At 46.0% G+C, this 26,200-nt stretch overlaps 1 protein-coding gene across 1 annotated transcript; it reads left to right on the forward strand.

Annotated features, from left to right (window-relative positions):
• The first annotated feature begins 143 nt into the window (after nucleotides 1-143).
• MED12 (mediator complex subunit 12) lies at nucleotides 144-24,513 on the forward strand. Its single transcript, XM_006868535.1, has 45 exons — nucleotides 144-242; nucleotides 771-875; nucleotides 1,079-1,270; nucleotides 1,398-1,557; nucleotides 2,784-2,965; nucleotides 3,158-3,268; nucleotides 3,393-3,647; nucleotides 4,029-4,175; nucleotides 4,456-4,555; nucleotides 4,673-4,809; nucleotides 5,189-5,320; nucleotides 5,667-5,793; nucleotides 6,214-6,443; nucleotides 6,819-6,899; nucleotides 7,024-7,194; nucleotides 7,396-7,540; nucleotides 7,709-7,759; nucleotides 8,076-8,194; nucleotides 8,369-8,512; nucleotides 8,983-9,146; nucleotides 9,357-9,488; nucleotides 9,908-10,135; nucleotides 10,311-10,455; nucleotides 10,622-10,742; nucleotides 11,259-11,360; nucleotides 11,461-11,574; nucleotides 11,826-12,001; nucleotides 12,181-12,360; nucleotides 13,035-13,106; nucleotides 13,539-13,672; nucleotides 13,833-13,994; nucleotides 15,444-15,555; nucleotides 15,771-15,860; nucleotides 16,366-16,475; nucleotides 16,727-16,862; nucleotides 17,100-17,261; nucleotides 18,155-18,529; nucleotides 18,778-18,928; nucleotides 19,082-19,278; nucleotides 19,453-19,530; nucleotides 19,624-19,832; nucleotides 22,096-22,342; nucleotides 23,838-23,972; nucleotides 24,176-24,257; nucleotides 24,470-24,513. Exons 1-45 carry the CDS (start codon nucleotides 144-146, stop codon nucleotides 24,511-24,513), a joined length of 6,546 nt encoding a protein of 2,181 aa, XP_006868597.1.
• Nucleotides 24,514-26,200: the final 1,687 nt, after the last annotated feature.

Consider the following 26,200-nt stretch of genomic DNA (forward strand, 5'->3'; position numbering starts at 1 on the left):
TCCATCCCCCTGTTCCCCCCCGCCCCGTTGTCTCTCCGCCGCGTCTTCCTAACCGCTGCCCCCCTTTCGACTCCTTCTTTCCCTCCCCCCGCCCCACCTCAGCCTGTCCGTGCTGGCGCCTCTGGCGCTACGGGCTGGGCAAGATGGCGGCCTTCGGGATCTTGAGCTACGAACACCGGCCCCTGAAACGGCCGCGGCTGGGGCCTCCCGATGTGTATCCACAAGATCCCAAACAGAAGGAGGTGCGTTCATTAATCAGGGCTCTTGAGGGATTAGGGACAAGCGATCAGCAGAGGAGGAGGCATTGACGATTTGGGGAAGGGGGGGCGGGGCGATTAGGTGGGAGCGAAAGTCCCGAAAAGGAGAAGAGTAAAGTGGGCCGATGTGGGAGAGTAGGACCTGGGTCTGGGGGCTTCTAACTGTGAATAGGGTATGATACAATGATATAATAGCCACGCCAGAGGCGCCCCCACCCCACCCCACCCCCACACACGTACAGCTCAGAAAGTTGTTCCGCGGTAGCTTGGTGAGGTAAGGCTGTTCGCTAGGGAAGAGTGATGTTGAGGGAGCTCAGGGGTGATTGGGAATTTTAGTAATATAGGGGATGAGGGTGGGGTCCAAATGAATATAAGGGCCCGGGCTTAAATAATCTGTTCTATTCGGAATCCTATTCTTTTTCCTTGAACTCTTCCCTCCTATTGCCCTTCTCTCCCATCCTTCCTACCCCAGGAGGAAAAAGAAAAAGCTAAAATGTCGTTTTCTTGCCTCAGGATGAACTGACGGCTTTGAATGTGAAACAAGGTTTCAATAACCAGCCTGCTGTCTCTGGGGATGAACATGGCAGTGCCAAGAACCTCAACTTCAATCCTGCCAAGGTGAGGCAACCGTGTCAGGCTGAAGGAAAAGATTGGAAGAATCTGAGAAGGAGCAAAGGCCCTGGGTTGGGAAGACTTTAAGGGCTAACCTAACTGGCTGAATTTGATAACATAACCTAATACTACCACACTGACATTTGCCCATCAAAGGCACATCTATTTGCCCCTTCTTCCCACCCTGAAGTATAGTTTTCTTCCCTCAGATCAGTTCCAACTTCAGCAGCATTATTGCAGAGAAGTTACGTTGCAACACCCTCCCTGACACTGGTCGCAGGAAGCCCCAAGTGAACCAGAAGGACAACTTCTGGTTGGTGATCCCACGATCCCAGAGTGCCATTAACACCTGGTTCACTGATCTGGCTGGCACCAAGCCACTCACACAGCTGGCCAAAAAGGTAAAGTACTGTTTCCTGTTCAGCAGGGGAGTATGGATACCAAATACTCTTTTATTTCCAGATTAAGCTACATGGGTGGCAACTCATGAGGTAATAGAAGCCTTAACTATTTGCAATGCCCATTCAGGTCCCTATTTTCAGTAAGAAGGAAGAAGTCTTTGGGTACTTAGCCAAATACACAGTGCCTGTGATGCGGGCTGCTTGGCTCATTAAGATGACCTGTGCCTACTATGCAGCAATCTCTGAGACCAAGGTTAAGAAGAGAAATGTTGTTGACCCCTTCACAGGTGAGTAACTTATACCAGATGTATCACTTTGAGGAGAGAGAGACCCTTAGAATCATTCTCTTTGCTGTTCTGTATTTCTTGCTTCTGCTCGTATCCTGAACATAAAATATCTTGAGTATTTACTATATTCATATACTGGGCTATTGTACATAATCTCTGCCCGTGTTGATGTTAGTATCATCGAGTTGGTTCTGACTCATAGCAATCCTGTGTACAGTAGAACTGCCCAGTCCTGTGCCATCCTCACAATCATTCCTGTGTTAAATACATTGTTGCAGCACTGTCCATCCATTTTGTTGAGGGTCTTATTCTTTTTTTGCTGTCCCTCTACTTTACCAAGCATGATGTCCTTTTCCAGGGACTGTTCCCTCCTTATGTTATTGATGTTGTTAAGCGCTGTCAAGTTGGTTCTGACCTATAGAGAGACTCATAGGGTTTCCAAAGAGCAACTGGTGGGTTTGAACCATCGACGTTGCAGTTAGCAGTCCAATGCTACTGTGCCACATCAAGACTCTGGTCTCTCCTGATAACATGTTTGAAGTATGTGAGACAAAATCTTGCCATCCTCGTTTCTAAGGAGCATTCTGACTGTATTTCTTCTAAGACAAATTTATTTATTCTGGCAATCTGTGGTATATTCAATATTCTTTAACACCATAATTCAGAGACATCAATTCTTTGGTCTTCCTTATTCATTGTTCAGCTTTCACATGCATATGAGGCTATTGAAAATAACCATGGCTTGGGTCAGGCTTACCTTAGTCCTTAAAGTGGCATCTTTATTCTTTAACACTTTAAAGAGTTCTTTTGCAGCAGATTTGTCCAATGCAATATGTCTTTTCATTTCTTGACTGCTACTTCCATAGGCATTGATGTCAAATACAAGTAATATGAAATCCTTGACAACTTCAATCTTTTTTTCTTGCACTTAGGATGTTTATAGTCTAGGAGGGATGTTAAGGAACATGTACAAATGACATAATTTGTTGTTGATTTTGTTGTTCACAAATGGCAAAAGATAAGGTAGAAGTTTCTCTTAGACTCCATTCAGCAAAAAGATTGCTTTTTGGTGGACAACAGGAAGATTCTAGGAAGGTGGCATTTGACTGTAGCCTAAGAGGATGAATAGGAATTAGAAGTATGTGATTAGGGGTGGCAGTAGGGGACAGAAGAGATTCTAAGCATAGATATAGTATAAAATAGCCCTTCTTCCATCTTTCCTCTAGAATGGACTCAGATCATCACCAAGTACCTATGGGAGCAGCTACAGAAGATGGCTGAATACTATCGGCCAGGGCCTACAGGAAGTGGAAGCTGTGCTTCCACTATTGGGCCTTTGCCACATGATGTAGAGGTAGCAATCCGGCAGTGGGACTACAATGAAAAGCTGGCCATGTTCATGTTTCAGGTAAGGAGTAAGGCGTGTCATGTATGGGGTATTGGTCTGAGCCTTATCTTGCTCTCAGTCAGTATACAACAGAATCAGCCTGCTACCTTACCCCTGTTGTGGTTGCTTTCAACCTTTCAACTTACTTTACCTGCTTCATCTTTAATAGAGTCTAGGCTAAAGTAATACTTTTCCCACCCTTGGTACCCATAGGATGGAATGCTAGACAGGCATGAGTTCCTGACCTGGGTACTTGAGTGCTTTGAGAAAATTCGCCCTGGAGAGGATGAGTTGCTTAAACTGCTGCTGCCCCTACTGCTTCGGGTAAAGCCTTAGGACTTGGGGGGGGGGGGGCGCGGTGAGGGGGATTACGGGGCACTTGAAGGATAAACTTCAGGGCAATATCCCTTGGGTAGAACTAGAGGTTCTGATTGTCATATCTTCACAGTACTCTGGAGAGTTTGTTCAGTCTGCATACCTCTCCCGCCGCCTTGCCTACTTTTGTACTCGGAGACTGGCTCTGCAACTGGATGGAGTGAGCAGTCACTCATCTCATGTTATGTCTGCTCAGTCAACAAGCACACTGCCTACCACCCCTGCTCCTCAGCCCCCAACGACCAGCACACCTTCTACACCCTTTAGTGACTTGCTTTTGTGCCCTCAGCACCGGCCCCTGGTTTTTGGCCTCAGCTGTATCCTACAGGTAGGTACTGTGTAGGTCCAAGAAAGTATTAAGAAGGATTCTGAGAAGCATCGGGTGCCCATCCTGGAGAATGAGGATATTTATAAGTTGAAAGTGTGACAAGGCACTGATTACTTGCCTGGAGATGGTTGCTTCTCATTAATGGGGTATTTGTACCTGTTATGGGGTTTGGGGCCACATCCTCCTTCAAGAGCTAAATAGTAGGTCTAAAGTCTTTTAGGAAAGTAGGTAAAGGGAGGGGCTTAGGGATGAAGTATTCCTTACCCAGAAACTCAGTCTGAATAACCTGTGATTCAAAATCTAAGGGTTGAATCTTATAAATGGGATTCTAGGGAAGTGGCTATGGCAGCTGAATTTGACTTAACTGTTTCTATCTGGCAGACGATCCTCCTATGTTGCCCTAGTGCCCTGGTTTGGCATTATTCACTGACTGATAGTCGAATTAAGACTGGCTCACCACTTGATCACCTGCCTATTGCCCCCTCCAACCTGCCCATGCCTGAGGGCAATAGTGCCTTCACTCAGCAGGTAAGTCTGATCAATAGCCTTGTATTCCCAGATTAGGATATAAGGCTTTATTATTCTCTCAGAAATAGTGATTTGGGTTAATGTGCCAGACTGCAAAGCTGTTTGAACTGCAAGGTTGTCGATTCAAGCTCACCAGTTTTTCCTCAGAAACCCTATAGAGGTCGCTATGGGTCGGAACCGACTTGACAGCACTTAACAACAACAACAACTATTCTTTTAGCCTGGGACCTTGGCCTTTTATGTGCCTTGGTACTTCCTTCATGCTTTTTTGATATTGCAGGTCCGTGCAAAATTACGGGAGATTGAGCAGCAGATCAAGGAACGAGGACAAGCAGTTGAAGTTCGCTGGTCTTTTGATAAGTGCCAGGAAGCCACTGCAGGTGGGTGCCTGGGGGCAGATAGTAGGGTATTTAAGGAAAGGATGAGGGTGGTAAGGACCTATGGATGAGAGAGTAGTAATGCATTGGACCTCTGATAAGTCCATTTTTCCTCTTTAGGCTTTACCATTGGACGGGTGCTCCATACTTTGGAAGTGCTGGACAGCCATAGTTTTGAGCGCTCTGACTTTAGCAACTCTCTTGATTCTCTTTGTAACCGAATTTTTGGATTGGGACCTAGTAAGGATGGGCATGAGGTAAGCAAGAAGGGAAACAGAAAGGGGAAAAAAAAGCAAACAAACATTACATAAGTAACAGGAGATACAAAGGGAAGGAATGGTGAAGTAATGAAACCAGATGGCTGAAGAGATGATCCTACTGGATCCAGGATTATAGTCTCTGTGTGTGTGTGTGTGTGTGTGTGTGTGTGTGTGAGAGAGAGAGAGAGAGAGAGAGAGAGAGAGAGAGCAAGAGAGAAATAATACATACCAAAACATTCACCAATACAACTTCTACATTTACAGTTTAATAACATCGATTATTCCAGAATGTGTTCAGATGGAATGTCATAGCAATTGGAACGCAGTTCTTTGTCCGCAGCCCTGCCTTACTCCTCCCTGCCTTCCTTTCATCCAGATCTCCTCAGATGATGATGCTGTGGTATCATTGCTATGTGAATGGGCTGTCAGCTGCAAGCGTTCTGGTCGGCATCGTGCTATGGTGGTAGCCAAGCTCCTGGAGAAGAGACAGGCAGAGATTGAAGCTGAGGTTAGGGGGACAGGGATAAGAAAATGAAATTGGCCAATGGGAAAGAATTTATGGAGAGAGACAGCAAGATTGATATGGTAGTGGAACCAACGTTGAGGTTGTGAGAGTAAAAAAGTATAGAAAAACTAAAGGGAAAATTAAAGATGTAAGGCAAAAGTAGAGAGGAATGGATTGATTGTCAGAGTTAGAGATCAAAGCTTTGGTTGGGAGATGGTGGTGAAAATGGAAGTCAAAGGAGAATGCAAGTACAAAGCTTACAGTGGAGGCAAAACGGTGTAGTTCAAGGTTGATGTATTGAGTGAAACAACGGGCAAAAATCAGTCCTACAATTTGTTCTTTCTTACAGCGTTGTGGAGAATCAGAAGCTGCTGATGAAAAAGGTTCTATCTCTTCTGGCTCCCTATCTGCTCCTAGTGCTCCTATTTTCCAAGATGTCCTCTTGCAGTTTCTGGATACACAGGCTCCCATGCTGAGTATGGACTCCAGTCATAGACTAGTTATCTCTACTTACGCTCAGTTATCCATTACTATCATCAGAAAGCATAATTAAGGTCTTCCGTCTTGGGTTCTATGCAGAGTGACTTCTAGACATATAATTCTAGTCCCTGATCATTTTACTGTTTAAGAGTAGGAAATAAAGAGAAAAATCAAAGCAAGAACATGTGAGTGAAGTTTTTCCACTGTATAAATGGCAGCAAAGATCATGTTCCATGTAAGATATGGTACGTGGTACACCAGGTGGGATAAACTACACTGTCCCTCCACGGTGTGATTTATTTTGGTAGTTCCTATTAATTGACTACATGAAGTACTCTAGGATCACCATGTGTCCCTCTCTCTGCCCATCTCTTTTGGGCTCTCCTAACTCATCTTCCCTCTCTCCCTCCCTCCAGCGGACCCCCGAAGTGAGAGTGAGCGGGTTGAATTCTTTAACTTGGTACTACTATTCTGTGAACTGATTCGACATGATGTTTTCTCCCACAACATGTATACTTGCACCCTCATCTCCCGAGGGGACCTTGCCTTTGGAGCCCCTGGTCCCCGGCCTCCCTCTCCCTTTGATGACCCTGCCGATGACCCAGAACGCAAGGAGGCTGAGGGTAGCAGCAGTAGCAAGCTTGAGGTGAGTGGACTTTAACTTGCCCTGGATTATTCTGATTAATTCTCTGCGATTCTCTTTTACCTAATAAAGGGATTGAGCATTGGGATGCTGAGGGGTATGGAGCAATACTTGTGTAGTACTTTGTGGTTTACAAAGCATTTTCACATTAGTTATTTCATTTGGTCACAACAACCACCTTGGGAGGTACTCATCCCCATTTTAAAGCTTAAAGGAACTGAGACCCATGCTGGTTAAGTAAATGGTCAAGCCAAGAGTCCAGATCCTGTATCTTTCCCAGTGTGGTCTCTGCTCTCCATTTTCTGTGTGAACTTTTCTAGATGGTTGGAAGCAGTTCCCTTAGGCTAAAGCAACTTCACTTATGTTCTGTGCCCTCAGGATCCAGGGCTCTCAGAATCTATGGACATTGACCCTAGTTCCAGTGTACTCTTTGAGGACATGGAGAAGCCTGATTTTTCAGTAAGTTAGATCCTAAGTATAGTATAGATCCTCCCCTTTTGCCTTTTTTTTTTTTTTTAATTTCTTGAAACCTCAGTATCCCCTTTTCTTCTTCTAAATGCTCTTCCCTTTATCTCTCTCTTAGTTATTCTCCCCTACTATGCCCTGTGAAGGGAAGGGTAGTCCATCCCCTGAGAAACCAGATGTTGAAAAAGAGGTGAAGGCCCAACCCAAGGAGAAGATAGAAGGGACCTTGGGTGTTGTTTATGATCAGCCACGACATGTGCAGTATGCCACACACTTTCCCATTCCCCAGGTACTATTAGCCAACACCTGTGACAGTCTGTTTTGAATCCAGATTTCTGTCCAAGGGATTTATTGGGGGGTTGGAGCTATTCTTGAGGGTGTGGGTATGTTGGGAAAGGAGTTGAGCATTGAGATACTGAGGGGTATGGAGCATGCTTAAAAGGAGGGAAGGAGATTCATGCTGCAGTCTGATGGTGCCGCTGGGATGCAGGAGGAGTCATGCAGCCATGAGTGCAACCAGCGGTTGGTCGTACTATTTGGGGTGGGAAAGCAGCGAGATGATGCCCGCCATGCCATCAAGAAAATTACCAAGGATATCCTGAAGGTTCTGAATCGCAAGGGGACAGCAGAAACTGGTGGGTCTGAGGTTCCTCAAATAGATCTCCCCCAAAGAGTTACCCTAGTCAGTCTTCCCTTCCTCAGCATAGGGAATTCCTCAGTCATATCCCCATGTCCTGTCTCTTGGAGTCTCCTGAGAGCTCTAGTCCTTTTGAAACTTCCCCCCTCATTCCCCTCCTCTGCAGACCAGCTTGCTCCTATTGTGCCTCTGAATCCTGGAGACCTGACATTCTTAGGTACCTCACAGTAAGCCCCATACTGCCCTCCCTCCCTTTCCCCTCCCTCTTACCTCCCTGTATATATTCCTCTAAGGTCCACATAGTCTGTGGTCCTCTAAACCTTTGCTACACAGTCCCCTTCATCCCCCCCCCACCCCATCCTTCATCTTCCCTTTTATCCTTCCCTTGTCCGTCCTTCCCTCTCTTCCTTCCTCCTATCCTTCCCTCCCTCCCTGCCTCCCTCCCTCAGCCTTCTCTCCATACCCTCCTCCCTACCCCAAGTCAACTAGTTATTTTCTCTGGCTTGACTGGTCTCTCTCAACTGTCCCCTCAGGTGGGGAGGATGGGCAGAAGCGGCGGCGCAACCGGCCTGAAGCCTTTCCCACTGCTGAAGATATCTTTGCTAAGTTCCAGCACCTTTCACATTATGACCAACACCAGGTCACCGCTCAGGTGTGGGCCTGAGTCTAGCACCCCTTCCCATTTTCTGGCCTTTTCCCTTTATCTTTTTCCCCTAGGCAGGCTAAGCCTTCTGGTCTCATTCCCTTCCACCGTGTTATCCTTTCCTGTTTCCCTGGTTCTTCCCACCCCTCTTCACTCCTGTCTCACTCCCACTGCCCTTATCAGGTGTCCCGGAATGTTCTGGAGCAGATCACAAGCTTTGCCCTTGGCATGTCATACCACTTGCCTCTGGTGCAGCATGTGCAGTTCATCTTCGATCTCATGGAATATTCACTCAGCATCAGTGGCCTCATCGACTTTGCTATTCAGGTGGGGAAGTTGGGGAGAGATAAGGGTGGAGGAAGAAGTTTGTTCTATGTAGGATCATAAGGATGGGTAGAGACTCAAGCCAGTGTCCAAGACTATTTGAAGTGTCCAAGACTAGCACAGGGTCCAAGCCAGTGTCCAAGACTAGCACAGGGTTGGGGAAATATGAGATAAGACTGCAGGAATAAAGACTGAAGTGCTCCGCAGGGAGGCTCAAGAGGCAGATTAAAGTATTGGTCACAGACTGTCTTCTCCCTGTGGAGTTAATATAATTGTATCCTGGAGACTAGTTATATCGTTGATATAGCCTGCATCATTAATAGAATAAAGGACCAAGAACATGTGGCAACAAGGGTGCTTCTATACAGAAGTGGCTCCAGCAGGAAAGAACTTAGGCATCTGGCTTTATTAGTTTCCTCGCAGGAAAGGAGGTTATAGCACAAGGGTTCTCTTCTCATATCTCACCCTGTTAGTTGCTGAATGAACTGAGTGTAGTTGAGGCTGAACTGCTTCTCAAATCCTCGGATCTGGTGGGCAGCTACACTACCAGCTTGTGCCTGTGCATTGTGGCTGTCTTGCGGCACTATCATGCCTGCCTCATCCTCAACCAGGACCAGATGGCACAGGTCTTTGAGGGGTAAGCAAGGCTTCAAAATAACCTAAAACGACTCTGGCGAATGCTGGTAGAAGTGGCCTGGGAAGGACATGAGGGACTCTCCTTGTGGGGAAATAACATGCTACCCAAGCGGGAAACAACATGCTACCAAGAGACTGTTTCAAGGAACCTTTGTGCCCCATCCCCTTGTACACCATCTACTGATCCTCCTAAACTGCTTTCTCATGACAGACTTTGTGGCGTAGTGAAGCATGGGATGAACCGGTCAGATGGCTCCTCCGCAGAACGCTGTATCCTTGCTTATCTCTATGATTTGTACACCTCATGTAGCCACTTAAAGAGCAAATTTGGGGAGCTCTTCAGGTAAGAGAGGTGGGAGATAAGGGGTAGAGAGTGGGACCTAGGCCTATCTCTTTCCCATTACCACCAACCTCAGAAGCAGAGCATAGCCCACTACCCTGCTGTCTATCCAGGCTCATTTATGGACTGTATCTTCCACATGGTCTTGTTTTATTGGGAATGGGCTTTCCTCATTAGCCTTGCCTTCAGCCTGTCTCTGTGGGACCCACATTCTTTCTCTCTGTCTCCAGAGACCCCTGTTCCTTATTCTTGCTTGATTCCTTTTCTGCCCAGTCTGCCTTGTCTTATCTCCCTTTATCTTGTCCCAAGCCCTCTTGTCCCTCACTTTCCTTTTTTTTTCCTTCTCTTTTCCCCTTCCCTAATCACACTTCCTACCTCACCAGCTCTTCAACACTGCTGTCTTCTTTCCCCTACCCCTACAGTGACTTTTGCTCAAAGGTGAAAAACACCATCTACTGTAACGTGGAGCCATCAGAATCAAATATGCGGTGGGCACCTGAGTTCATGATTGACACTCTAGAGAACCCTGCAGCGCACACCTTCACCTACACGGGTCTAGGCAAGAGTCTTAGTGAGAACCCTGCGAACCGCTACAGCTTTGTCTGTAATGCCCTTATGCACGTCTGTGTGGGGCACCACGATCCTGATAGGTATGAGCTGTTCTGAGTAAGGAATGGGCACCACATTTCCACCTGATATTGGGAGGGATAAGCTAATTGGGAAGTACTACAGCCTTTATTATTACAGGGGTGGAGGTGAAAAGTGGACCAATCTGAGGTTTTGTGGATCACAGTTTTTCCTGAGAGTGTTTGTACTTTTCCCTAGGGTGAATGACATCGCAATCCTGTGTGCAGAGCTGACCGGTTATTGCAAGTCACTGAGTGCAGAATGGCTAGGAGTGCTTAAGGCCTTGTGCTGCTCCTCTAACAATGGCACTTGTGGTTTCAACGACCTCCTCTGTAATGTAGATGTGAGACTTGGGGTGGAGTCTTGCTGGGAATGGGACAGTTACCAGGGCAGGAGTCTGGTCACAGTAATCAAGGTAGTAGAGAGATGGGTTATACAGAGCAGAGACCTACAGCTTTGAGTGAGTGCCTGTTCTCTACACTGAGTCATGTCTTTCTTTTTTTCTCCAGGTCAGTGACCTGTCTTTTCATGACTCCTTGGCTACTTTTGTTGCCATCCTCATTGCTCGGCAGTGTTTGCTCCTAGAAGATCTGATACGCTGTGCTGCCATCCCTTCACTCCTTAATGCTGGTGAACAACCAATCTGTAACCCTTAGTATAATTGGCCCCCAAATTTCAGTACACAGTTATGGTTATCCTCTTACTGTTGAGTGTGGGAATCCCCACTGTAGTTCCCTGACCCTTTTAGTGTGCCACAAACTAGAGTCCTGGTGTGGCACTGTAGGATAAGCAGTGGATGGCTAACCACAAGGTTGGAGGTTCAAACCCACCAGCTGCTCCTTGGAAACCCTATACAGGGTCACTGTGAGTCAGAACCAATTCGATGGCACTTCACTACCACCACCACCAGGCTGGAAGGGGACTTGCCTATTTTCTAGCCTTTGGTTTGCAGCCTTGATCTTTCTGGTTTTTGATCCTTTAATCCACTAACCTTGTATTGTAGAACAGTGTCCTGCTCTACCTCTCCTTCACTATTATTTTTTCCTCCTTTCACCTTACCCTTTCCCCATCTCTTATTATCACACCCTCAAACCTGTGTCCAGTTCTACTTCAACCTTTCCAGATCTTCTTGTCTTCCTTTTCTAGCCTGTAGTGAACAGGACTCTGAGCCAGGAGCCCGGCTGACCTGCCGCATCCTCCTCCACCTTTTCAAGACTCCACAACTCAACCCTTGCCAGTCTGATGGAAGTAAGTGACCATAATCTGGGCCAGCTAGGTGTAGAAAGTGTAGCTACCCCACCCCCACCATTTCTACTTTTGCTTTCCCTGACTTCAGCTCCCTCCCCAGACAAGCCTACTGTAGGAATCCGCTCCTCCTGTGACCGCCACCTGCTGGCTGCTTCCCAGAACCGCATTGTGGACGGAGCTGTGTTTGCTGTTCTCAAGGCTGTCTTTGTACTTGGTATGGGGGTAGGAAGGGAGTGGTGCCAGAAATGTGTATAGGGTGGAATGCTTGCTAAACTACAAAGAACATTCTTTCTCTCTCCTGAAGGTGGGCTCTCTGACCTTTGGAGAGGAAGGGAAGGAGTAAAGTATATTTCTGTCTCATAGGGCAGGATTTGGGGAGTTTCTGTCTCTGTGAGTCTGGGGTGAGTCTCCACACAGTATTCTGATCTCATTCTGCCCTCTTTACCCTCTCCCTGTGAACCACAGGGGATGCAGAACTGAAGGGTTCAGGCTTCACTGTAACAGGAGGAACAGAAGAACTTCCAGAGGAGGAGGGAGGAGGTGGCAGTGGCAATCGGAGGCAGGGTGGCCGTAATATCTCTGTGGAGACAGCCAGTCTGGATGTCTATGCCAAGTACGTGCTGCGCAGCATCTGCCAACAGGTCAGTCTCACCTTCCTTCAATACCTCCTAAATGTTTTTGTATGATATGTTCATTTCCAGCTCATGGTCATGCGTCCTCCCCACTATACATCATGTCCCTTCCCAGCTCCTGATCCATCTCCCTTATTCCTAACCTCCTCACTGGTTGCCCCCAGTCCCCTGATTATCAGCTTCCTCAGGAATGGGTAGGAGAACGTTGCCTTAAGTCGCTGTGTGAGGACAGCAATGACCTGCAGGATCCGGTGTTGAGTAGTGCCCAGGCCCAGCGCCTCATGCAACTCATCTGCTATCCACATCGACTGTTGGACAATGAGGATGGGGAAAACCCCCAGCGTCAACGCATTAAGCGTATTCTCCAGGTATGCTAAGGTGATGGGGATCTGGGGAGAAGCAATGGAGACCAAGCCTGGGGCCAAATAATGGAAACCTTGAGAGAAAGAGAGAGGGAATGTTAAGTATAGAGGAAACTGAACAAGAATGTAGGAGAAAGGTAGAGCAATGGTTTCAGCATGGATTTAGAAGTACATTTGCTGTGCTCTGGACTCTAGAGTAGAAAGTTGTGTGAGAGTACAGCTATCTGGAGTAAAAGTAGCCTATAATAGTATCTGGGAGACACAGTTTTTGGCCTTGGATATTTGGCATTTTGCTTACGACTCAGTAACGGAATAATAATAACTACTGTTTATTGAGCATTGCCTTTTTACTAAGTACTATGCTAGGCACTTTGCATGCATTTAATTTAATCTTTACAATCCTGTTAGGTAGGTATAAGTATCTCTATTTGACTGGTGGAGAAACTGAGCCTTGAAGAGGTGAAGTAACTTGTCCAAGGTCACACAGCCAGTAAGTTTAGAATCATTGTGTGAACCCTGGTATCCCTTTTCCCTCTTCACTTTGCCACACTGCTTCAGATACTCAGATAATGGGAGGGTAGAAAAAGCCATTGAAGGACAGCCAAAGGAATGGAGTCTCTTCTGCTCAGGAGATAGTGCTAAAGAAAGATTAGCTAACAGGAGTGGGGTCTCTGTCACAGAACTTGGACCAGTGGACCATGCGTCAGTCATCCTTGGAGCTACAGCTCATGATCAAGCAGACCCCTAATAATGTGAGTAGTGCTTGGGCCCTCCCTTTCTCATGTCTACTTTTAGCTCCGTTTGTTAAGGAGGTGGGTCACCATAGAAGAGCCTAAATCCTACCCTTGGGTTCTTGGACTGGCAGATATAAGAAGGGACAGGAAGATGGCAAATGTGTAGAACCAATGATAAGGGAAATTGTTGAAAGTGTTGAGGCACTGGTCTGTGAGGAATGGTGACGATGGTGGAGGCTGTTTATGTGGCCAGAAATGTAAGGAGGGATGTAAAGCTGAAGACAATGGGAAATTGGAGAAATATGAGTTCCCAGCAGAGTTGTGTCCCTACCCTGCCATAAATTTCCATAGATGTCTTCCTTCATCCTCCCTTCGTATCTCTCTTACCATCTTGTTTTCCTTCACCCCCAGCTACATATTTATCACCCCTGTGCCCTTTTTCCTCCCCAGGAGATGAACTCACTCTTAGAGAACATTGCCAAGGCCACAATTGAAGTATTCCAGCAGTCAGCAGAAACAGGGTCATCTTCGGGAAATACTGCAAGCAACATGCCCAGCAGTAGCAAGACCAAGCCTGTGCTCAGGTTGGGTAGAAATATATTCAGACACATCGTCATACGAGTTTCTCTCCTGGTAGCATGAATGATTTCAGCCACATGATTATTTCGGGCATGTCCATCAGGGAAAGGAGGATGAATTGTTCCAACCGTGTCTTTAACTCTGTGTACTTTATCTGTCCTCCAGTTCTCTAGAACGCTCTGGTGTATGGCTGGTGGCCCCACTCATTGCTAAATTGCCCACCTCAGTTCAGGGTCATGTGTTGAAGGCTGCTGGGGAAGAATTGGAGAAGGGTCAGCATCTGGGCTCTTCTTCCCGCAAAGAACGTGATCGACAAAAGCAAAAGAGGTAAAGGAACTAGAAAAACAAGAGTTGAGGGATAGAAAGGATAGGTGGCATGACCATAGAAGGATAAAAGTCGGAGCTGAGGCATAGGATAAAAATAATTTTTAAAACTGGAAAATTAGAGGATAAAGATGGGCATGGCTAATGTAGTCAATCACAAAAGGACAAATCTTGTGTGCGACCATTATTGTAAAAGCTTAAGAAAAATTTTCATACTAAAAGAAACATTCTTTGATGGTTACCAAGGGTGGGAGGGAGGGAAGAATAATTCACTGTCTCGGGTGATAGAAGGGCAATATACAAGAGGGAGGGTGGCAGATGAGTAATGAAGATAGGTGAAGACCCAGGGAGGTATGCATGGGATAAAGGGGATAGAGGTAAATAGTGATTTATACACAACCTTGGATCAACAGTAGATGTGTGGATTGAGACAGGCTGATTGGGCAAGGGAGGAAAAGTGGTATATATATATATATTCTACATCTTGCTTGAGTGAGTAGCATCTGGGATCTTGAAAGCTCACGAGCAACAGTCTAAGGTACAGGTAGACCATGTCTGGGAGAGAGACGAGTGATAAAAAGTGAAGAGGCTTGGAATCTGTTAGTCCACTGGACTAATGCAAATTGTGAACATCAGTCTCTATGACTATGAGACCAGAAGAACTAGATGGTGCCTGGCAACCACTACCAACTGCCCGGAAAGTAGGGATCACATTAGAGGTCAGGGATAGAGTGAGAGAAAATGTGGAACAAAACTCAAAATAATTATTAAACAAAACAAAGCAAAAATGGGTTTACTGGCCAGAGACTCAAGGAACCTGAGACTATGGCCCTGAATCATTCTTCAGGTCTGGAAAGAAACTAACCCTTGTGGTCCAGTTTTCAGCCAAGCAATTTGATAACCTTATAGTGGGGGCGGAAGTAGCTCTGGTAGCATAGTGGTTACGAGTTGGGCTGCCAACCTCAAGGTCAGCAGTTCGCCACTACCAGCGATTCCATGGAAGAAAGATGAGGTGTTCTGCTCCCGTAAAGATTTACAGCCTTGGAAACCCTGTACAGGGTCACTATGAGTCAGAACTGACTCCACGGTACTTAACAACAACATAATGGGGGTGAGGGGAACAACAACACTAGCAAGGTATGCTCACCATAAAATGCTCAGTCATTCAAAATCAAAAAGACAAGCATATACCTAAAACAAAATTGAGACGGGATAGGGAGGTGGGTGGAATGCAAACAGGAACCATAGGGAGGAAGCTGAATAACTGCTGTTGCAGTTATTTTGTCTGTAAACCTTCATTCAGTTTGTAATAATTTTTTATTTTCAAATGGACAAGGCTGAACAAGAGGCTAAGAGTAGAGACTGAGGCTTGGAAGAATGAGGTTGTATGCTTCTTGGAGGAAAGTCTTTGTATACCTGATCCTCAACTCATGCTTTTCATCCCATCTCTAGCATGTCCCTATTGAGCCAGCAGCCTTTCTTGTCCCTGGTGCTGACATGTCTAAAAGGACAAGATGAACAACGTGAAGGACTCCTTACCTCCTTGTACAGCCAGGTGCACCAGGTACAGATCTCTAGGCCATGGAGGTGGGTAGAAGGACAGAGAAGGATTTACCTAAGAGGTCAGTATGTGCTCTGGACCTTCCGTACTTTCTGATGAACTTAATTGGGTGCTTTGGAATGGAAACAAGATTCCTGAACTACAGGGTTTTTCTGTCTTGGTTTTTTTTTTTTTTTAAGTTTTTATTGTTTATAGCTTTATACCTGTTTTTGTCCTAGATTGTGAATAATTGGCGAGATGACCAATACTTAGATGATTGCAAACCAAAGCAGTTAATGCATGAGGCACTCAAACTGCGGCTCAACCTGGTGAGAAGGGCTGCTGGGGAAAAGGAAGGAGGCAAGTCTAGAATACAGAGTAAAGGAGCCCCGGCCTGGATGAGTGAGGATTGAGGCGATAGGTCTTCAAGTGTCAGCTCAGCTTTCCTAGAGGATTACAGGACCTGCAAGTGGTTAAGGGTATTCAGTCATTGTGGTCAGGGTACAGTAAGTTTTGTTCCTGGATCCTTGCGAAATGCTGCCTTAGTATTCTGAGTCTTGTTAAGACCTAGAAATCCAAGCATTTTAGAATCTTGAATGGAATCCTAGAAGTCATTTAGTCCAACCCCCATCATTTTATCAGTGAGGAAAATGAGATTTAGAGATGTCAAGATTGAAATCATTGGCCTGAGCTCATATAGCAAATCATAGATATAACCAGAACATGACCTCAGGTGCCCTAACTTATGCTCAACCCAGGTTCTAATTTAAGCTTTACTTCTTTGTTGGCCTTTGCCCTTGAGCCATCTTGACTGACTTGCTGTGATCCTGGCAGGTAGGGGGCATGTTTGATACAGTGCAGCGCAGTACCCAGCAGACCACAGAGTGGGCTGTCCTTCTCCTGGAGATCATCATCAGTGGCACTGTCGACATGCAGTCCAACAAGTAAAGTATTCATTCTCACTGTCACCCTTCACTTTTTTCACCCAAAAGCATTTGCCTGGTACCCACACCAGGTGCATAGTCCACTGAGATTGGTGTGGGTATGATGGCTGTGGACTCCAAGGTCCTGGGTACCCCATACAGTGTGAAACCTTTCAGGTGACTTACTAAGTACTTCTCCCTGGCTGTATCCCACTGTAATGCGTTTTCCTGTCTTTTCTCCTCTGTGTTTTCCCCCTGGCTTCCTGTCCCAGTGAACTCTTCACTACTGTATTGGACATGCTGAGCGTGCTCATCAATGGGACATTGGCTGCAGACATGTCCAGCATCTCTCAAGGCAGCATGGAGGAAAACAAACGTGCATACATGAACCTTGTGAAGAAGCTACAGGTGAGCAGAGGAGTGGAGGACAAGGCTTTGGGGTAATGAACTGGTCATGTTCCGAGACTTCATTCTGGTCTGAAACCTCTACCCGTCCCTATTATGTCCTTTTTTCTTTGTTATTTAGATAATAAAGATAACTAAGTGTCTTCTTTATGCCAGGTTCTGTGATATCCCTTGAGATTTTCTGTCCCTCTTATTTATTTTATATCCTTGAACTTATGTCCCATCATCCCGTGTTTGCAGAAAGAGTTGGGAGAGCGTCAGTCGGACAGTCTGGAAAAGGTTCGCCAGCTGCTGCCACTGCCCAAGCAGACACGAGATGTCATCACATGTGAGCCACAGGGCTCCCTTATTGACACCAAGGGCAACAAAATTGCTGGCTTCGATTCCATCTTCAAGAAGGAGGCATGTTCCATGATCTTCCCATTTCCAGGCCCCTTCCTTTTTCCCTCTTTGAGCAAGAGCCTGTTCTGCTTTTAAGCTATAACAGACTCATCAGGCTAGGGAGTCTATAGGACTCTGCTGGCAAAAAACTGTCTTTAGGGGTTTGAATAATCATTTAACTTTCCTGTCCCCATCTTTGGAGCCTCACCTTCTTTCCTCAGTTTCTCCCCTCACACCCACCCACGCCTCATCACTCCTACTCATTCTTTAGCATGCCACCCATTTCTCAGCAACCCACCCTTCTTTTTCTCTGCCCCATTTGCCTTCTGTCATCCCTCACCCATCTGTCTGGCTGATAGCCCATATCTCTCTTACTCCTATATTTCTCCACCACCCCCACCTATCTCTCTACATAGTTTTCTCCTTTTTTCCTCCCTTTGCCAGTCTCAGTGTTTATTAAATTACTATAAGCATTGTGTATAGCTGAGAAAGAAGGGGGGAAAAGAATATGCCAAGTTTAAAATCCAAAGTCCAACGCATTTGTACATACATTCTAATTTCTTCTTGCCCCCCTTGTATATTTATATCTGTGTTTCTCTTCATGAGTTTCTCTCTCTGTTTTTGCTTCTTCCACTAGTTCCACCTTACCTTTGACTCCATCTTTCCTAGATCCATCTTTCTCCTCCACCCCTTCCCCCACAACCCAACTCTCTTACCCATTAACCTTCTCTCTTCTCCAAGTGTGTGAGTGTGTCTCATTTTCTTTCTCTTTACTGTCTCTCCTGAATTCACCTATGACTTTTTTTCCTTTCTTTCATTATCAACAGATATTTTACCCTCTTTACTAGTTTTCAAGGTCTCTCTTCTGTTTCCCAAGTCTCAGCAACTCAATTCTTTCTCATTTTCTGGAGCAGGGTCTACAGGTTTCTACCAAACAAAAGCTCTCTCCCTGGGATCTTTTTGAGGGGTTGAAGCCATCAGCACCACTCTCTTGGGGCTGGTTTGGAACAATCCGGGTTGACCGGCGAGTTGCTCGAGGAGAAGAGCAGCAGCGATTGCTGCTCTACCACACACACCTGAGGCCCCGACCCCGTGCCTATTACCTGGAACCACTACCTCTGCCACCAGAAGATGAGGAACCCCCTGCTCCCACACTGTTAGAGCCTGAGAAAAAGGCTCCAGAGCCCCCCAAAACTGACAAACCTGGAGCTGCTCCACCCAGTACTGAGGAACGCAAGAAGAAGCCCACCAAGGGCAAGAAACGTAGCCAGCCAGCCACCAAGACAGAGGTTAGTGCCTCTAATCATTAGAGTTTTTAACACAGCTTTTTTTTGCTTCATGATTCTTTTCAGTTTCTGGTTTTTGGAAGTGATTGGTATATAAGAGGGAAAAGGTGACATTAGAATTAAAATTAACCATATTAAAAAAAAAAAAAAGAAGAACCTTATATATCCAGTTCCTTTTTATCCCATCCTTCCCTACCTCACCTACCCTGCTCAGTCACAACTGACTCACCTTCCTGTTCTGCCATTCACAGGACTATGGAATGGGCCCATGTCGGAGTAGCCCCTATGGTGTGGCAGTACCTCCAGACCTCTTGCACCACCCAGCATCTGGCTCCATATCCCATCTCAGCTACAGGCAGGGATCCATAGGCCTGTACACCCAAAACCAGCCACTACCTGCAGGTTAGTGCCAGCCACTAGGAATGATGGCATTACCTGAACATTCCTCTTACCCAAGGGATGATGCTATTTCTCTGAAGAGCTGTGGATGAAGGATACTGAGCAAGGAATAGAAGAATGAGAAGCTTAGAGAAGTCCATCTGCTTTCCTTTCCAGGTGGTCCTCGTGTGGACCCATACCGCCCTGTGCGGTTACCAATGCAGAAGTTGCCAACCCGACCAACTTACCCTGGAGTGTTGCCTACAACCATGACTGGTGTCATGGGACTAGATCCCTCCTCTTATAAAGCCTCTGTGTACCGGCAGCAACAACCTGCGGTGCCCCAAGGACAGCGCCTTCGCCAACAGCTCCAGGCAAAGATAGTGAGAGGGGCAGTAGGGTGGGCTGTCAGGGAGAGGGGCTTTTCAATATCACAGGACTGAGGAAACACTTGGAATTCTCACAAGGATGTGCAGGATGGGAGGTGTAAGAAATGAGATGGGGCAAAGTGTTTTCTGAGTTTGAGTTTTTCCCCTTTTCCCCTCTAGCAGAGTCAGGGGATGTTGGGACAGTCATCTGTCCATCAGATGACCTCCAGCTCTTCTTATGGTTTGCAGACCTCCCAGGTAAGGGCATAGGGTTATAAAAATTGGGGAGAGTGAGGCAAGCTGATCTGAACACTTTTGGCCCTGACTCCTCTCTCTCCTTCATCCCTTTAGGGTTATACTCCTTATAGTTCTCATGTGGGATTACAGCAACACACAGGCCCTGCAGGTACCATGGTGCCCCCCAGCTACTCCAGCCAGCCTTATCAGAGCACCCACCCTTCTACCAACCCTACTCTTGTAGATCCTACTCGCCACCTGCAACAACGGCCCAGTGGCTATGTGCACCAGCAGGCCCCAACCTATGGACTGAACACTCAAAGGTATCCAAAGTAGTGGTGGGTTTAGAAGAGACAATTTTGAATTGGGAAAATCTGTGCCTGAAGGTGATGAGAATAGTCAGAACTTTTAGAGATACTGAGAACCCTAATCTGACCACATATCCAATAACCGTAAAATGCTGAAGCTGGGAGGGACATGGAGACCAATAGTCACAACTTACTTCCCAACATTTCTTTGAGGCCCAGAGAGGGAAGATCATTTATAATTATGATTAGAAAATAGCTGGGAAAAAAATACTGAGTTCATAGATGCACTACATGGTGGTGGTGGTGGTGGTGGTGGTGGTGTGCTGTCGATCAGCTCTGACTCATAGCAATCCTGTATAGGGCTTTGTTGTTGTTTACTGCCATTGAGTTGGTTCCGACTCATAGTGACCTTCTGTAGGGTTTCAAACTGGTGAGTTTGAACTGCCAACCCTGCAGTTTAAATCGACCTTGCGGTTCAGTGCGTTATCCTGCAGCACCACACCAGGACTCCACATAGGATTTACGAGGCTGTAAATATTTACAGAAGCAGAAAACCATCTTTTTCCTGCAGAGTAGCTAGTAGATTTGGACTGCTGACATTGCGGTTAGCAGCCCAAAGTGTAAATCACTATACGATCAGGGCTCTTTGCACTATATTATGTTGCTGTTGTGTGCTATTGAATCTGTTCTGACTCATAGCAACCCTATATAGGGTTTCTGAGGAGCAGCTGGTGGGTCTCAACCACCGACCTTGCAGTTAACAGTCCAGTGCTTAGTCTACAGTGCCACACCGGGACTCCATTATGTTTGTTGTTTAGTGCCATCCAGTTGGTTCTGACTCATAGCAACTCTGTTGAGTGTTTTTGAGGAGTGGCTGATGGATTTAAACCGCCAACCTTGCGGTCCATACAGTATCATACTAGGACTCCTTTATAAGAAGGCATCAGAGTCCTGGTGTGGCACTGCGGGTTAGTGCACTAGACTAACAAGACTAGTTAGGTAAGTTTGAACCACAGGGTTGGCGGTTCAAGCTCATCAGCCACTCCTCGGATCACTATGAGTCAGAGCGGACTTGAAGGCATTTAACAACAACAGTAAATCCAGTATTAGAACAACTTAATACTGAAATAAACTAACAAGTTTTTCCATAATTAGTGTTAGTCATGCCTTAGTTAAGGCATTGCAATCATTCTAGGCTCTGTAGTTTAGGATTTAGAACACTGGAGGATAGGCTAGAGGAAAAGTATTACCTGTAAGTATTGATGGCCAACACTCTGCTGGGACTTGGTAGAGTGAGGAAAGATATAAAAAAGTAAAAGATATAGTCCTTTACCAAAAGAATGTCTAATAAAGTTGGAGACATGAGATATCCACAGAAGAGCATTTAGAAAACAGCATCAGGAAGTACTTAATCAGGTGTGAAGCTGTGTGATGTAGAATAAAATGTGATTCAAAAAAAGTATGGGAGTATGTGTGGGCCTGAGTCATGGGGGAAAGTTGCAAGAAGATCTGGCTTGAGTTGGCCTTTGAAGGATAGCTATGATTTAGATTTATGGAAAGGAGGTAGAGGAAGAACATTCCCAGTAAAGCGGACAGGAATATATGTGGTGGCTGGGAGAACCGGAAGATGTAAAGAGCTTGAATGGAGTGTAAAATTTGTGCTGCGGAAATAGGCAATTAGGATAGATGTATGCAGGTTGACAGCCTTGAGTGAATGCTCACCTTCAGACTTGAAACATAATTCCACAAATGACTCTTTTGATCAGGAAAGCAGTAGGATGACTTGGCCATGTAGGAAAGATTGATAAGGAAATAGTGGATAGAATGTGTAGTGGTAGGTGAAGGGAGAAGACTTGAGAGAGGGAGCCTAGCTAATAGACTTGCAATAATGTACTGACTGGAGAACTGAAATTTAAGACCCCAAAATGTTATTGGGGAATGAAAAAAAATAACAAGCACAAATTAAATGAGTATTTATAGAATGCCTATCATGTGATAAGACTTTTTCATTTTCATAAGAAAAAAAAAGTTAAAGCAGAACCAGGAAAAATTCCTAATCATTACATTAAGCTTATAAGATACTAAAATGGATATTATCTTTGCCCCTTATTCTCTTAATGTAGAAGTCTATCAGAACTCCCAAGGGTTCTTCTGATTGGTGATAAGAAGAATGGAAGAAATGACTTGTAAAGTTTCTTGTAGGTCAGGGATCCAGGGTTTCTACTTTCCTATATTCCTACCCTTGATGCTTTGACCTCTGTACCTACTGTCTTCGCAGATTTTCACACCAGACACTGCAACAAGCACCCATGATAAGTACCATGACTCCACTGAGTGCCCAGGGAGTCCAAACAGGTGTCCGATCAACTTCCATCTTGCCTGAGCAGCAGCAGCAGCAGCAGCAACAGCAGCAGCAGCAACAGCAACAGCAACAGCAACAGCAGCAGCAGCAGCAACAACAGCAGCAACAACAGCAGCAACAGCAGTACCACATCCGGCAACAGCAGCAGCAACAGATCATGAGGGTAAGGCACTGGGATTTCATCTAGAACCTGAGAACCTAAGGAGGAGGAGAAACAGACTTTCTTCCCAGATTGTTATAAGGACTAGATGAGACAGTGTACATAAAGTACCCAGTAGAGTGTCTGGCAGGAGTGTGGTGGCTCTATAGGATAAACACTGGACTGTGAACCACAAGGTTGGAGGTTCAAGCCCACCAGCCACTCTGGGAGATAAAGATGAGGCTTTCTGTTCCCATAGATTTATAGCCTTGGAAACCCTATCTATACAGGGTCGCTATAAGTTGTAACTGACTCAGTGGCATGAAACAGCAGAGTGCTTGGCATAACCAAAAAAACCAAGCTCCCTACTGTTGAGTCGATTCCAACTTATATTGACTCTATAGAACATAGCAGAACTGCTCCATAGGATTTCTGAGACCGTAAATCTTTATGGAAACAGACTGCCTTATCTTTCTCACTTGGAGTGGCTGGTCAATTTAGACCACCTGTCTCAAGGTGTCAGCTTGAGGACTAAGGTGCACCTGCCTCAAGCCATGGTATGTTCAATAACCTCATATGCATGCGAAAGCTGGACAGTGAATAAGGAAGACCAAAGAAGAACTGATGCCTTTGAATTTATGCTGTTGGAGGAGAATGCTAAAAGTGCCATGGGCTGCCAAAAGAACCAATAGATCTGTTTTGGAAGAAGTGCAGCCAGAGTGCTCCTTAGAGGCCAAGATGGCCAAACTTCATCTCTCATACTTTGGGCATATTGTCAGGAGGGAGCAGTCACTGGAGAAGGATATCATGTTTGGTAAGGTGGAGGGTCAGAGAAAAAGAGGAAGATCCCAACAAGATGAATTGGCCAGGTGGCAGCATCGATGGACTCAAGTGTGGCAACAGTAGTGAGGTTAGCCCAGGATCGGACATTGTTTCGTTCTGCTGTGCATAAGGTCAGTACCGACTCGATGGCACCTAACAACAACAACAGCCTCTCTGTAGCAGTCCAATGCTTAACCTACTGTGCCATCAGAACTCTTTATCTGCATATGTTGTGTTGTTAAGTACCGTTGAGTCAGTTATGACAAATTGCAACCCTGTGTAGAGTTTCCGACGAGTGCCTGGTGGGTCCAGTGCTTATCCTGCAATACCAGGACTCCTGTCTGACTCATAGTGACCCTGTGTAGGGTTTCCAAGGAGCAGCTGGTGGGTTTGAACCACTGACCTTACAGTTAGCAGTCCACTGCTTATCCTGTAGCACCACATCAGGACTCCACAGTGGCTGTTTCATAACTTTGTTCCCTATTCTCCCCCCATTTGTTCTCTGGGGAATCATAAGTGGAGGGGTTTGGGAATTTCCTACTGGATACTTCTTTATGGATATTTCTTTATACAGCTGTCTGATAAAGGAAGACAGTAGACCCAGGGTTCCTTTCCTGCTTCATCCCTTCTCTAGCTCTCCAACACAGAGTCTCAGCTCCCTTGCTCTCCTTCAGAAGTATCTTTTATGTTCTCATAGCAGCAGCAGCAGCAGCAGCAACAACAGCAGCAACAACAGCAGCAGCAGCAACAGCAACAACAACAGCAGCAGCAACAACACCAACAGCAACAGCAGACAGCTCCTCCCCAACCCCAGCCCCAGTCCCAGCCCCAGGTAGCTGCTGGACTACAGCCCCAGGCTCAGGGACAGCTGCCCAGGTTGGGCATGCAGCCAAGGAACTGGGCTGGGAACAGGGTGGAATTGTATAGAGGTGGGCGGTAAGGCATGAAACTCTGAAAAGGGGTTGGGAGATGAAGGTAGAGAAGTAGTAAGTGGAAGGTTAGAGCTCAGACCTCCACTTCCTGTTTCCACCTCAGTTTCAGCGCCAGGGCCTTCAACAGACTCAGCAGCAACAACAGACAGCAGCATTGGTCAGGCAGCTCCAACAACAGCTCTCCAGTAAGCCTGCCTACTTTCCCACGCAGAGCCCCATGGGATAAATAGGGGATGGGGTGGGTGGGCAATCACTGAGGCGATTGCTTCAAGTCCAAATTGAGGGAGGGGGGCGGGAAGTATTCCATTCCTTTCCTTTGGTACCTGATTAGTTTTCCTCATTCATACCCATACCGCTGCTTGGTCTCCCAGCCCTAATAATCTCTGGTTTTTCACAGATACCCAGCCACAGCCCAACACCAACATATTTGGACGCTTCTGAGCTACCTGGAGGAACTGCTTGTACACTGGATGTGGCCCTACCTTTTCCTCTTAATTCCCAATCCCCTTCCTGGGCTAGCACCAGTAGTGGTTGGGACCCTTCCCTCAAGCTCCATTTTTAATAAGTTTTAGTATTTTTGTTAATGTGAGGCATTGAGCTGTTGGGTTTTGTATATTATTTATATAGAGACCCCAGAGCTGTTGCACCCAATACACAGAGCTTCTTTGCAAAGGAAGTGTGTGAGTTCTGCATGTCTGGGAAAGATGGGGTGTTGGGAGAGTGTTGGGGACTAGTCCGATAAGTTAGAGCCTTCATTCTGTTCAGATCATCTGTTTACTTACCATCCCCTTAATTTCTTAATTCTATTTGGATTGCTACGCTTTCTTTCTTCAACCTGGCAACACGTTAAGGTCTTGTGAGAAGGGTTGCTTCCATTCTCAGTTAAATGTTGCAGCTTCTTTCCAGCTTTTCTCCATGTGGGATACTTAACCACTGGGTTTGTGGGAGGGGCCATTAGGCCTGAAGAAAATCAATGGAACCTGATTCTCCTTTCACACACCCCAAATGCTGGGCCTTGAACTGTCTAAGGCAGGAGATGACAGACACTGCTTACCCTTTTTGCTGTCCTTACACACCAAGCTGCCTCCTTTTCATAGGATAGAGAACTTCTGAGACACACATTTCTGGGATGAAAAATCGCTCTCCATAGGCAGGTGTCACCATGGAACAGGTGATGGAAAGATGATATAGTTCTGGGAGGAAGAAAGAAGATTAAAAGGAAGCACCCTTTTCTTTTTCTGCCCCGTTGCTGAAACTGCTTATTTTTACATGACCTACCCTGGCAGTTATCCAGGATAACTATTGTCACCCTCATTTTACAATAGGAAAAATTAAAACTGTTGCTGTAGAGTCATTTGGAGCTATGGTAGGGAATCATCCTCAGCCTCCCCGCCTTCAGGTTTTGGGCCCTAGATCCAAGGCTATCCAATATCTAACTGGTTTATTTAATGGAGTCTTCTGGTCAATTGTATGGTAGATGAGTGGTGCAGGATGATTTAACAACTTAAGGTCTATGTCCTGGCCATCACTGGCAAGTGTCAAGTGTACTGTTAAAACCAAGGGCACCAATCAATACCCAGGTTACAAAGAATACAAAATAAAATCCCTCTGAGGTCCTGAAATCCCTCACCTATATGGGAATTAACAAGTTTAACAGTTGTGTGTGTGCAAGAAATGGGACTACTTAACAGGGTAAAGGCAAATATGACTCAAGCTTCTGACCTGTTCTATCCTGATACATACATTCTGAGGAACTACTGGGGTAGAGGTTTAGCTGGAATTAGGGACATTTAGAGGGACTTGGTAGAGTAGTGGTTACAAATCAGGCTGCGAACCGCAAGGTCAGCAGTTAGAAACTACCAACTGTTCCCACGGGAGAAAGATGAGGCTTTCTGCTCCCGTAAAGATTTACAGCCTCGAAAACCCTGTACAGGGTTGCTATGAGTCGGAACTGACACCAGGCACATAACCACCACCACCACAGAGGGACTTGGGGAGGAAAAAGGTGCTAGCCAAACTGACAGATGAACCGCATACAAAAATGTAAGACATAGCCAGGTCCGGAGGAGAGTCTAAAATGGCATGCTGACAGTTGAAGTTTGACTTGCCCCAGCAGAAGCAACAGAAA

The sequence above is a fragment of the Chrysochloris asiatica genome, unplaced genomic scaffold (assembly GCF_000296735.1).
Source record: "Chrysochloris asiatica unplaced genomic scaffold, ChrAsi1.0 scaffold00118, whole genome shotgun sequence".
Classification (NCBI taxonomy): domain Eukaryota; kingdom Metazoa; phylum Chordata; class Mammalia; order Afrosoricida; family Chrysochloridae; genus Chrysochloris; species Chrysochloris asiatica.

What these genes read in the sequence shown, in the direction of transcription:
- MED12 (XM_006868535.1), top strand. Translation starts at nt 144, where the DNA reads ATGGCGGCCTTCGGGATCTTGAGCTACGAACACCGGCCCCTGAAACGG. An exon ending in ATAGTGCCTTCACTCAGCAG is followed by an intron (nt 4,176 to 4,455) that starts GTAAGTCTGATC and finishes TTGATATTGCAG; the next exon opens with GTCCGTGCAAAATTACGGGA. An exon ending in AAATTTGGGGAGCTCTTCAG is followed by an intron (nt 9,489 to 9,907) that starts GTAAGAGAGGTG and finishes CTACCCCTACAG; the next exon opens with TGACTTTTGCTCAAAGGTGA.